Genomic DNA, 13,085 nt, shown 5'->3' with positions numbered 1-13,085 from the left:
GTTGGCTGGCACTTGAGGGTTTTTCTAGATTTTGAGTTGTATTTGCTACCTGCTGCGTCAATTTCTCAAAAGTCAGGTAGACTCAGATTAATACAAACATTTTTATTTTTCCACCTTCTGCCAAATGTCAACATCTGCACAAATGATTGGCTAACTCACTAGTCAAAGTAGTCCTTTGTTCACCACGTGGTGTTGTAAATCAAAAAGTGACTGAGGCAGATCTCAGCTGATTAGAGGTTTATTTTGCCAAGGTTGAGGATGCGCCTGGGAAACAAAACACAAGTTACAGTTGGATCTGTGACCCGTGCTTTCTACAGAGAAGGTTTGGGGAACTTCAGTATTTAAAGGGGAAAAAGCAAGCAGGAGGGGAAGGAAAAAAAAGGAGGGAGGGTAGGCAGTGAGGCAAGTGGATACGTTCTCGTGAGGCTTTGATTAGGGCTCAGTGAATCTGCATTTTACATGTGAAAATAAAGGAGTAGGGGGAAAGTCAATTATGCATTTGTCTCAGCTCAGTAAATCTGTATTTTGCATAAGATAAAATAAGCATGTGAAGTTACAGCCATCTGGGAACAAAAAAAGGTTTTTTGTGTGTGACTCAGTTCCCAAGTTTAACTTTTCCTTTGGCTTAGCGAGTTTGGGTTCCCAAGATTGTATTTTTCTTTCACAGTGTCTTACATTTCCTCATCAGTACAGCAGAACCCACACCACCAGCCCCTGATGCTCTCTCTCCAGATGGGCTGCATCTGCCATTTCTTCCCCTCGCTCAGCCATAAAACGTTGTCCTTTTATCTTATCAGACCCGGGCAAACCTTCAACCCTCCTTTCCCCAGGCCTGCTTCTCTCTCCCAACACTTACAGGAATGAGTCTTCTCCTAAAACTGCTCAGGATCTTCCAAATACTCACCTGTCCATTCACTATATTGCAGGTTATTAAACCAATGAAAAACGTGACCATCTTACTATCAAAACCACATGGTTTTAGCGCCGTGGGAGGTGGGTGGGAGGGCAGCCACTCCTGGCCCCCGGCAGAGCCTGCGCATCCACTTGGACCTGCACACCTTCTACCACTCGTGGTACCAGAGCTTCAGCGTGAGGGCCACTGCATTCACTCGGACCCCAAGATCTTGGCCAGCTACCCCTACAGCCACCACAGCCCCCCAGACGACTTGGGCTCCAGCTTCTACACAGAGCTGGGGCCCTATGGCTCCTGGGACCCCAATGTCCTGGTCCCTTCCTGGTATACACCTGGCATGGCTGATGGTCACAGGGAACCCTCAGATGACCTGGTGCCTGCCATTCTGGACACCACCCATCAGTGCAGATCCAGATGACTGGATCCACATCTAACCCCACATCCACATCCAACCCCACAAGGTCAGGATGACATCACTGTACATGACAACATCAAGTATATCATTGACGTGAATGGCTCCCATGGTGCATTTTATTCCTGTATAAGAACAGCATGGGCAAGAGCACCCCACTCTTTTATATCTATGACTCATACCTGACATCCCTTGAGGCCTGGACCCACCTCCTGACACCAAACAGCCCCCACTATGGGGTCTTCATAGCACTGCTGGTGGAAGAGGGCCACACCTATGATGTCCTGGCCGCGGGGTTTGACGGCATGTCCACCTACTTTGTCTCCAATGGATTCTCCTGGGGCTCCTCCCATCAGAAGTGGAAAGCTGTGAAGAACTTTTATGATGCCAACCTCATGTTCATTCCCAGCGTGGGGCCTGGCTGCATAGACACTAGCATCCGGCCCTGGAATGACCACAATAGGGAGAACAGGGTCAATGGCAAGGACTATGACAGGGCCTTGCAGGCGGCCGCGATGGTGAGGCCCAAGATCAGCTCCATCACCTCCTTCAATGAGTGGCCCGAGGGCACCCAGATGGAGAAGACCACTCCCAAGAAGACACCCCCGCCTGTATTTGGACTACCTGCCTCCTCAGCACAGCCTGTACTTGGAGCTGACCCGCTGCTGGGCGAGCACTTCATCAAAGAGAAGGTGCAGTGGCTCAGGTGAGGGGCCTGGAAACAGGGGTGTGAGGTGCTAATGCCCTTGTCTCTCCGGAAGATGTCACCACATGGGGCTCAGCTGAGGTTGGAGGCACTCACTCCTTCCCATGTTGGCAGCTGAGTGCTTCTGGGTGGGCCCTCAGATAACCCAATTATCTGGAAATCATCCTGAGCACTCTCAGGTTCATTGAACACTTGCTCCTCAAGCAACTTCCTATGTGCCAGGTGCCAGGGAAAGCTTGACCAAGGAGCAGTCCCTGTCCTGAAGCTTACAGGACCCAAGCTTTCCTTATCCGGTGCAGCCTTGTAGCTAGTGCCTGGGCACAGGTGTTTTTCTTTTTGCAGTTTTGCCCAGTGCTAGGAGTTCAGTTCTTTTTGCTCCAAAAACACCTCTAAGTGGCTGGGCGCAGTGGCTCACACCTGTAATCCCAGCGCTTTGGGAGGCTGAGGTGGGTGGATCAGGAGTTTGAGACCAGCCTGGCCAACATGGCGAAACCCCATCTCTACTAAAAATACAAAAATTAGCCAGGCATGGTGGCAAGCACCTGTAATCCCAGCTACTCAGGAGGCTGAGGCAGGAGAATAGCTTGAACCTGGGAGGCAGAGGTTGCAGTGAGCCAAGATCATGCCATTGCACTCCAGATTGGGCGACAAGAGCAAGATTCTGTCTCAAAAAAAAACCAAACCCAAACCTCTGTGCTCCAGAGCCTACTTTTTCCCAGGTGCATATTTAGCTCCAGGGAGAGGACTAGGAGGACACCTCCCTCCCTTTAGCTGCCTGAACTGAATGAGGCCCACTCACTAAAGCCACGTCCAGTGCTCCTGTGATTTGTGGTATTTAATATGAACCGGTAATTTCGAAAAACACACACACACACACACACACACGGTTTCACACCTAATTTTTCTCTAAAATTTGTTACTTTGTCTCTTTAACTAGGTTTTTTTGTTTTGTTTTGTTTTTTGGGGTCTTTTTTGAGACAGCATCTCACTCTGTTGCTCAGGCTAGAGTACAGTGGTGCCATCTTGGCTTACTGCAGCCTCTGCCTCCTGGGTTCAAGCAATTCTCTCGCCTCAGCCACCTGAGTAGCTGGGATTACAAGTGTGCACCACCATCCCCAGCTAATTTTTGTGTTTTTAGTAGAGATGGGGTTTCACCATGTTGGCCAGGCTGGTCTCGAACTCCTGACCTCAAGTGATCCACCCGCCTTGGCCTTCCAAAGTGCTGGGATTACAGGTGTGGAGCCCCCGTGCCTGGCCTCTTTTACTAGGTTTTAAACAATTTGGTGTAGCAGCGTGGAATCAGAAAACTTCAGGTTCAAATTCTGACCTGACACTAGGTGTGTAATTCTGAGCACAGAATTCACATCTGTAGAGTGGAGTTAACGATGCTTACCTTGAAAGATCATGAGGATTAAATGAGACCCATAAGCGAAGACTCTTCTACAGCTCCTGACATATAAAATATATTCACTAAACAGGTATTGTTGTTAATGCTACGGGTAGGGACCACATTTTAAACTTTTTCTTTTTCTTTTTCATACAGGGTCTCTCTCTGTCACCCAGGCTGGAGGGCAGTGGCAATCATGACTCACTGCAGCTCGACCTCCTGGGCTCAAGTGATCTTCCCACCTCAGCTCCCAAGGAGCTAGGACTACAGGCACACACTATCACACCCAGCTAATTTTTTATTTGTTGTAGAGAGGGAGTTTCACTGTGTTGCCCAGGCTGGTCTCAAACTCCTGAGCTCAAGCAATCTACCTGCCTCAGCCTCTCAAAGTGCTGGAATTACAGGTGTGAGCCACCGTGTCCTGACCACATTTAAACTTTTTGTAGTCCCATATTCATAGCATAATGATGAGTATATGGCATGTGCCTGATATTACAAATTGATTGCTTGGTTTTGGGAGTTCAGAGATAAAACTGGTAATAATAAACCAAACGTAAAATGTATTTATACTAGAAGTTTTATTTTTACATGCACATCTGACAGTTTATTATGTACATTTATGTCTGATAGTGTGTGTGAATATATTTAGTTGAGAGATGAAAATATGACCCATAGGCCTTTCTTAAAAATGAGCTAAGACACTTTGCAAAATCTTACCACTTTTTCTCTATAGTCTTTCTTCAAATCATTATGCATTAGCTTAATTAAAATGAGCTGGCAGACTCATAATTGCTACCCAGAATGTTAAACTGGTAGCTGCCACTATTTCTCATGGATAAAGATATCATACTCCTAAAGCAAGAAAATTCTCTGCTTTCAATGTCAGTAATATTGAAGGAACTCCTTTTTTTCTTTTTTTTGAGGTGGAGTCTCACTCGGTTGCCCAGCCTGGAGTGCAGTGACAGGATCTTGGCTCACTGCAACCTCCGCCTCCCAGGTTCAAGCGATTCTCCTGCCTCAGCCTCCCGAGTAGCTGGGATTACAGGTGCCCACTACCATGCCCAACTGATTTTTGTATTTTTAATAGAGATGGGGTTTCACCATGTTGGCCAGGCTGGTCTCGAACTCCTGACCTTAAGTGATCCGCAAACCTCAGCTTCCCAAAATGCTGGGATTACAGGCGTGAGCCATTGCGCCCGGCTAGGAACTCTTCAAATACCTTTTAAAAACCTTATTCTTTAAAAATATTCAGCTTCCCTGGTGATCATGAATTGAAACAACAGTGAGGTGACAAACTGGCAATGAAAATAAAATATGCTTATTGTTCACCACAGGGTGGAGAATTGGGAGCTTTGAGGTGCTGTTGGTGGAGTATAAACATACATCATTTCAGGCAGGCAGTTTAGCTGTGTGTATCAAAATGTGAATGTGCATATCCTTTAACCCAGTAATGCCTCTCTCTTAGAATTTAGCCCTAACTGGGTGGGGTGTCTGGCACCTGTGATCCCAGCTACTATGGAGGACTGAGGCAAGAGGATCGCTTGAGCCCAGGAGTTAAAATTAAAGGCTGCAGTGAGCTATGAGTGCACCACTGCATTCCAGCCTCAGTGTCTCAGTGACACAGCGAGACCCCATCTCTTAAAAAATAAAATAAAAAAAAAAAAACGTATCCTAAGAATACAGGTGCACAAAACAAGAAGTGTTTAAAGATATCTATTGTAGCATTGTTTATACCAGAGAAAGAAATGCAAACAACCTAAATGTCCATTAGTAGAGGATTAAATAATGCTATATCCATATTGTAGAATGTTAATCAGCCATTGAAAAGCACAGTACAAGAAGTCCTCACTTTGCATAATTATGTGGGACTCTAAAAATGACCATGCAAAGCAATGTTAATATTCAAAGGGTAAAATATGATTGTCCTATGATCTTTAAAAATTTTTGTCAAATGTTAAAAATTCCCTTACTGTTGGTTATAAGAATATAGAGAAATGAAAAAAACAGTGGCCGGGCATGGTGGCTCACGCCTGTAATCCCAGCACTTCAGGAGGCCAAGGCGGGCAGATCACAAGGTCAGGAGATCAAGACCATCCTGGCTAACGCGGTGAAACCCCGTCTCTACGAAAAAAATACAAAAAAATTAGCCGGGCGTGGTGGTGGGCACCTGTAGTCCCAGCTACTCGGGAGGCTGAGGCAGGAGAATGGCATGCACCCGGGAAGCAGAGCTTGCAGTGAGCCTAGATCGTGCCACTGCACTCCAGCCTGGGTGACAGAGCGAGACTCCGTCTCAATAAAAAAGAAAAAAAGAAAAAATAGTGAAACTAATATTTATTTACTGTGCTATAATTTAAAACATTAGAAACATTGACAATTAAAATGGTTTATGCCTTTGTAAAAAAAAATTATGAAGAGTAGTTTGAACAATGCTTTGCTTCTTGTGGTGTAACTTTCACTATAGAATGACTGTTTGTTTTTTTAAGAGACAGAGTCTCCCTATGTTGCTCAGGCTGGTCTTGAACTCCAGAGCTCAACCAATCCTTCTCCCTCGGCCTCCCGAATAGCTGCAACTACAGGCACGCACTGCTGCACCCAGCTTGGGGTGACCATTTCTTCTATGCTTTGGTGAATCGTCATACTCCATCCTATATTCAGATCAGCTTCCAATATTTTATCTGTTGTGCTTTCAAAACCATGAAATCTCTTCAAAATATTTTAATGTGAAGTCTTTTTGTTATTGTCACTTCCTCTAGGAAATCTTCATCCTTTCCATCACAACCTCTTTCCTCATTTATGGTATATACCTGGAGTTTCTCAAAAGGTGGCAGTGTCGACACTCCCAAGGTCAGCTATTTCTTCTGCAATGTCATTTATGTTTGATGCAAATTTCACTTCCGGAGTTAACATATTTTGTTCCTTTGCTACACTGTCATCTTTGTTGACTAATGCCCTCTTTTGAATATCTATTTTTAAAAATATCACATGGATTCATCAGTGAGAGACATGGAGGCAACACAACTACACACTTTGCTGTCTGTGCCTGAACTGAATAACATGTACAGTGACTGATCACCAATAGATTTTGAAAGAACTGACACAGCTGATCACTGATTATGACACACATCTGTTATTTATGGAGTAATTTCTGACCTGAAGAGGTGACAGTGTATTTTATGCAATTACTCACAATTAATATACCACAGTAACTGAAATTTGAACCATGTTGAGGGACTGATGTAATTTAACTTGACAGTGGTAACTGAAAATAATATATATCAGAACCACCCAAAGCAAGGTCTACCTATATGTGTGTTCACTGTCATTGAAAGCTCTTCCTGTGAGCTGGACATTCTCTGTTTGCCCTTGCTTTCTCCACTTACTGCCGTTTTCCACTCTGCTGTGTGTCCTGGGAGGCCAACCTCTATGGACTGCATTAACCAAGCACCTTCCTTAATGGCTTCTAATTGGCTTTGGTCATTGGAAAACACCAACAGAGCAAATGGAGGGAGAAGAGAAAGGTCAGGATATTTATTTTCTTTCTTTGCTGGACCACATTCTAGCCACAGCTACTTTCCTCTCCTGAAGGCCACAGCCTCCTCTCTACCAGTACACCTGCTTCTTAGACCCCACTAGCTGCTCCCTCTCTGCTCCTTCAGACCTAAAGGGGGTAGTAGCTTCCTGTGGTTGCTGGCTCTAGGGTACTTCACCAATCCTTTCTGTTTCCTTTAAAGCTTCCCAAATCTTTATGGCTTCTTTACATAACTCTTCAAGCATATTTTGTTTGAGTGTGCCATATGTTTCTGACCGACCCTGACCTAGATAACATATCATACTGCTCAGGGAAATTTATATGCACATATCCAAATAGTATATGCATTTGGAGGTCTGAAAGGATGCAAGCAGTAACATTTTTAACCAATTTCCTTTTTCCCATCTGTTTGTAAAAGTAGATTACATATATTGATGGATTATTTGGGCTTCAAAATAGTTATTCATTTTTCTAATTTAGTCAAATCTATTATAGAAATTTCCAAATTAACTATTCTACCTTTTTTTTTTTTTTTTTTTTTTGAGATGGAGCTTCACTCTTGTTGCCCAGGCTGGAGTGCAATGGTGCGATCTCGGCTCACTGCAACCTCCACCTCCCGGGTTCAAGTGATTCTCCTGCCTCAGCCTCCCAAGTAGTTGGGATTACAGGCATGTGCCACCACGCCTGGCTAATTTTGTATTTCTAGTAGAAAGAGAGTTTCTCCATGTTGGTCAGGCTCATCTCGAACTCCCAACCTCAGGTGATCTGCCCACCTCAGCCTCCAGCCAACTATTCTACTTTTTAACATATTCAGTCAGATCTATCTTTGAATGAGTGTTCTTATAAGTCTGTTCTAACAAAGAAGAGCAGATCATGCAGCAATTCATATTTAAAAATTGCTAGCCAGGCACGGTGGCTCACGCCTATAATCCCAACACTTTGAAAGGCCGAAGCGGGAGGATCGCTTGAGGTCAGGAGCTCGAGACTAGCCTGGGCAACGTAGCAAGACCCTGTCTCTACCAAAAATAAAAAAAAATTAGCTGGGCATGGTGGCACATGCTTGTAGTCCCAGCTACTCAGGAGGCTGAGGCAGGAGGATTGCTTGATCCCAGGAGTTCAAGGCAGCAGTAAGCTGACTCCAGCTGGGGCAACAGAGCAAGACCTTGTCTCTTAAAAAAAGAAAAAGAGAAAGAAATTGCTGATCAGAGACAAGTTTCTGGAATTAAATAAGATTAGCTGTTGTCTTCTTTCTTAGAGTAACTCAGAACCTGCTTTCTTTCATAACAGACTCCCACATCTGGACTGTCACTGGGTCCAATTTGGGAGAGCTAACATTTCCACTTTGCAAGAAAACAGCCAACATCCACACGTAGCTTTAGTGCTGCTGACTGGTTATTGGCCACAGCCTCCACATAGCAAACTTAACATTTGCTTCAGAATGAGACTCAGTTGATTTTTTTACTTATGAGAAGCATTAAAATGCTAATTCTGAAATTCCTTTGTGTTCTTAGTATTGCCACCAGAATATTCAACGAGGCAAGCAAACATGGTGGGGCTAAACACATATACAAAATGGCTTTTGAAAATGCCTATGTAGATTTATCATTTGAAATGCTAAAGGTTCTGGGGTGTTTTTTTTTTATTTTTATTTTTATTTTAAGGTGATAGGAAAGTAAAACATTTCTTGGATGTTTTTGAAGAAACCTATCATAAAAGAGCACCCTAAAGGAAGATTTGTTTACTGGAATTCGTTGCCTTTGCCTTTAAAAGTCTACCATTTCTACAGCGATAGCTGTAGAATGCACTCCACTGGTTTCACGTTTGTGAATTGTATTAGGCCATTTTTGCGTTGCTATAAAGGAATACCCGAGACTGGGTGATTTACAAAGAAAAGAGAAGTAATTGGTTCATGGTTGTAATGTAGGCTGTAAGGAAGCATGTTGCCAGCATCTGCTTCTGGTGAGGGCCTCAGGAAACTGACAATCATGGTGGAAGGCAAAGGGGAAGCAGGCACATCACATGGGAGGAAGAGAGGACAGAGATGCCACACACTTAACCAGATCTCACATGAACTCAGAGTGAGAACTCATTCATCAGCAAGGCGATGGTGCTAAACCATTCATGAGGGATCTGCCTCCATGATCCAAACACCTTCCACCAGGCCCCACCTCCCACACTAGGAATTACGTCTCAACATGAGATTTGAAGGGGACAAATACCCAAGCCATATCATGACTGAAGAGAGATTTATTCAATAAATAACATTTTTACGGTGCCTCACTTTTTATAAGACATTCAAAAAGTGTTATAATAACTTCTTGGTTTCTTTGCACTTCCCAAGTCTGGAATACATGGAACTAATAACTAAATAACTATCGAACAGAACCTTCAAACAACACTGCTCTGACCCATCTACATGGAGTGCTGTCAGTTTTGAGCTGTGCCTAGCACAGGAGAGGGCTCTAAAGCAGTTCCAGGCTATGGTTCGAGCAGCAGATCCTATGCTACTAAAGGTATCTGTGGTAGGAAATGATGCCATGTAGAGTTTATAGGAGGCCCCAGTAGGAGAATCACAACATAGACCTCCTAGGTTCTGGAGTAAGACTATGCCATCTGCAGCAGAGAACTATACACCATTCAGAAAAGAGACCCTGGCTGGCTACAGGGCCCTGGTGGAGATAGAGTACCTAATAATAGGACATCAAGTGACTGTGCAGCCAGATCTTCCCATTGTGTGCTGGATTCTTTCAGATTCACCAAGTTACAAGGGCTAAAAGCATCCTAGGATAGTAGTTGCCGGCTGGGCACAGTAGCTCACGCCTGTAATCCCAGCAATTTGGGAGGCTGAGGTGGACGGATCACTTGAAGTCAGGAGTTCGAGATCAGCCTGGCCAACATGGCGAAACCCTGTTTCTACTAAAAATACAAAAAAATTAGCTGGGCATGGTGGCACACGCCTGTAGTCCCAGCTACTCCGGAAGCGGAGGCATGAGAATCACTTGAACCTGGGAAGTGGATGTTACAGTGAGCAGAGATGGAGACCAGGTGTTCAAGGTCAGCCTGCACAACATAGCAAGACCTCGTCTCAAAAAAAGAAAAGGAAGAAAAAATATTTTTTAATATGCAACAAGCCTCAAAAAATGGAAGTGGTCCCCGTTTCTCTTAATGTCTTGGAGGCCAAAAAAAGGTACTGGTTGGTGAAATACACATATAGATATCATCAGTACCCAGACGTTAATTAACGCCAAGGGAGTGTAAGGGGTCACCCAAGAGAGCGACTTTACGGGAAAAGAAGGCTCTGGAACCAGAACATTTAAAAGACTCACTGAAGGAGAGGGGCCTACAAAGGATGATGGGCCTACAAAGGATGCTAATCAGGAATGGCCAAAGAGATGGCAAAAAAACCAAGTGAAATGGTTAGGGAAAGATGGGGGAAAAAAACATAAGGATAACTCAAGCCAATAGTGCATTTTAAGAAGGGTATTAAGGCCGGGCGCTGTGGCTCACGGCCGTAATCCCAGCGCTTTGGGAGGTCAAGGCAGACGGATCACCTGAGGTCAGGAGTTTGAGAGCAGCCTGGCCAACATGGCGAAAACCCTGTCTCTACTAAAAATACAAAAATTGGCTGGGCATGGTAGCGGGCGCCTACAATCCCAGCTATTCAGGAGGCTGAGGCAGGAGAATCCCCTGGACCTGGGAGCTGGAGGCTGCAGTGACCCGAGATCGCGCCACTGCTCTCGAGCCTGAGCGACTGGGTGAGACTTCATCTGAAAAAAAAAAGTAAAGAAAAAGAAAAAAAAGATTAATCAAAGTGCAAATATTTCTTTTTCTTTTTCTTTCTTTTTTTTTTTTTTTTTTTGAGAAGGAGTCACACTGTGTTGCCCAGGCTGGAGTGCAGTGGCACGATCTCGGCCCACTGCAACCTCCTCCTCCCGGGTTCAAGCGATTCTCCTGCCTCGGCCACCCGAGTAGCTGGGATTACAGGCGTGCACCATCACGCCCGACTAATTTTTGTATTTTTAGGGGAGATGGGGTTTCTCCATGTTGGCCAAGCTGGTCTCGAACTCCTGACCTCAGGTGATCCACACGTCTCGGCCTCCCAAAGTGCTAGGATTACAGGTTGTGAGCCACCGCGCCCGGCCAATGTCAAATATTTCGCTGATTTTCCTCGGTCAGCACCACCACAATAATTGTGCCACCTTACCCATGCTACCCATGCAAGGTTTAGACATCTCTTTGACTCTTATACTGTGGTTTCCATTATTTCCTCTAACAAGACAGCAGAAGCGGGAGATTTGAATCTTACTCATTTTTCTCTTCCATATAATCTTACTCCGATCGTTCAATTAATATCAGTGGAATGATTTAAAGAACATTTGAAAAACCACTCGGACAAAACCCTCAGATTCGAACTTGTTCCAGCAGCCAAAAATACCCGCGGGACACGGCTACACTGCGCAGGCGCAAAGGCAGATGGGCTTTCTCCAGAAGGGCTTTGCATTTGGCGCGAAATCCCTTTCCGTGGGCTGGGGCTCTTGGAGAGGCGCCGTTCATTGGTCAGGTTTGGCGCGAAATCTCCGGCTCCTGTGTCACGATTGGTTCCGGCCGTGCAGGTCGGAAGAGGGGGCGGGTCGGAAGCGGCGGCGGCGCGCGCAAAGCTGCAGCGTCTGGAAAGAAGCGACTTGTGGCGGTCGAGCGTGGCGTAGGCGAATCCTCGGCGCTAAGCAAATATGGACCTCGCGGCGGCAGCAGAGCCGGGTGCCGGCAGCCAGCACTTGGAGGTCCGCGACGAGGTGGCCGAGAAGTGCCAGAAACTGTTCCTGGACTTCTTGGAGGAGTAAGTCGGCGAGCGCCCGGGGCCTCGCCCGCCTCCGGAGCCTGCGGTGTCTGGGTCGGGCGGTGCCGTGTGGGCGGCGGGTGTTCCGGAACCTGGGGGTCGCGCGTCCGGGAAGCGCCTCCCCGCCCGCCCCCCAACTTTAGGCTCCGAGCCCGGCAGCCGCGAGGAGCCTGGGACAGGCTGGGTTTTTCTGGACTAAAACCCGTCTCGAGCCCTAAGACGCTCGTGCCCAGTGCTCAGCGCTTTGCTTCTGTCACTTGATGCTCACCACCCCGCGAGCCTGGTATTTGCACAGCCCCCGGTGACCGGCGCGGAAACCTGGGCTCGCTGAGTATAGTAACTGGGCTGCTGGGTGCGGCCAGGTCGAGTGGGAGGCCGAAGTGCCATTGAATCCCGTCGGTGCCCTGCTGGGCCACGCAGCCGGGAGCCTGGTGCTGGGGATGCGCAGGGCCCGGGCCACCCTCGCCTCTTGTGCTGATGAAAGTTTCTGCGTCAACTGTGGTTTGAAAGCTGCTGGGGGGCGGAGCCCTGCCCTGTAGAGAGTAGCTCACCATATCCCTTCTTCTGGGTTCCTTGCTCCCCTTTCCCTCTGGCCTTCCTTTCCTTTCTCTACCCTTCCTTTTTTCTGTGCCTCTGGGCTCCTAGCTTTATAACCCCAACCTCCTCCCTGGCTTGCCTCATCCACCGGTTATTTTTCCTGGAGCAGATACACGACGGCCTCCAGGATGAAGGGTCAGCAGTTTGGAATGGCTTTTGAAGTTCTTTTTTAGTAAAATGTACATAACAAAGTTGACCATTTTAGCCATTTTTAAGTGTACAGTCCAGTGGCACTAAGTGCATTCACCTCGTTGTGCAGCCGTCACCACTGTCCCATCTCCAAACTTTTTTTTTTTTTGAGGCGTAATTTAGCCCTTGTTGCCCAGGCTGGAGTGCAATGTCACCATCTCAGCTTACCGCAACCTCCGTCTCCCGGGTTCAAGCTATTCTCCTGCCTCAGCCTCCCTACTAGCTGGAATTACAGGCATGCGCCACCACGCCCGGCTAATTTGGTATTTTAGTGGAGATGGGGTTTCTCCATGTTGGTCAGGCTGGTCTTGAACTCCCGACCTCAGGTGATCCACCCGCCTGGGCCTCCCAAAGTGATTACAGGCGTGAGCCACCGTGTCCGGCTCCAAACTCTTTTCATCTTCCAAACTGACATTCTGTGCCCATTAAACACGAACTCTCCTCCGTTACCCTCTCCCTCAGCCACCGTCACCCACCACTCTGCTTCCTTTCATTATGAGTTTGACCACTCTAGG

At 46.5% G+C, this 13,085-nt stretch overlaps 1 protein-coding gene and 1 pseudogene across 1 annotated transcript in view; both read left to right on the top strand.

Annotated features, from left to right (window-relative positions):
• Nucleotides 1–972: 972 nt before the first annotated feature.
• On the top strand, nucleotides 973–11,653 carry LOC101139019 (glycoprotein endo-alpha-1,2-mannosidase-like protein; annotated as a pseudogene).
• Nucleotides 11,027–13,085, top strand: part of MCM6 (minichromosome maintenance complex component 6) — a 36,516-nt gene continuing 34,457 nt past the window's right edge. Inside the window, exon 1 of the mRNA XM_004032595.4 lies at nucleotides 11,027–11,784. Within this exon, the coding sequence (XP_004032643.1) occupies nucleotides 11,678–11,784 (107 nt within the window). The 5' untranslated portion in view covers nucleotides 11,027–11,677. The remainder of the gene's footprint in view (nucleotides 11,785–13,085) is intronic.

The sequence above is a fragment of the Gorilla gorilla genome, chromosome 11 (assembly GCF_029281585.2).
Source record: "Gorilla gorilla gorilla isolate KB3781 chromosome 11, NHGRI_mGorGor1-v2.1_pri, whole genome shotgun sequence".
Lineage (NCBI taxonomy): Eukaryota > Metazoa > Chordata > Mammalia > Primates > Hominidae > Gorilla > Gorilla gorilla.
Note: the sequence above shows the minus strand (reverse complement) of the source record. Positions and strands in the feature narration are given on the sequence as shown.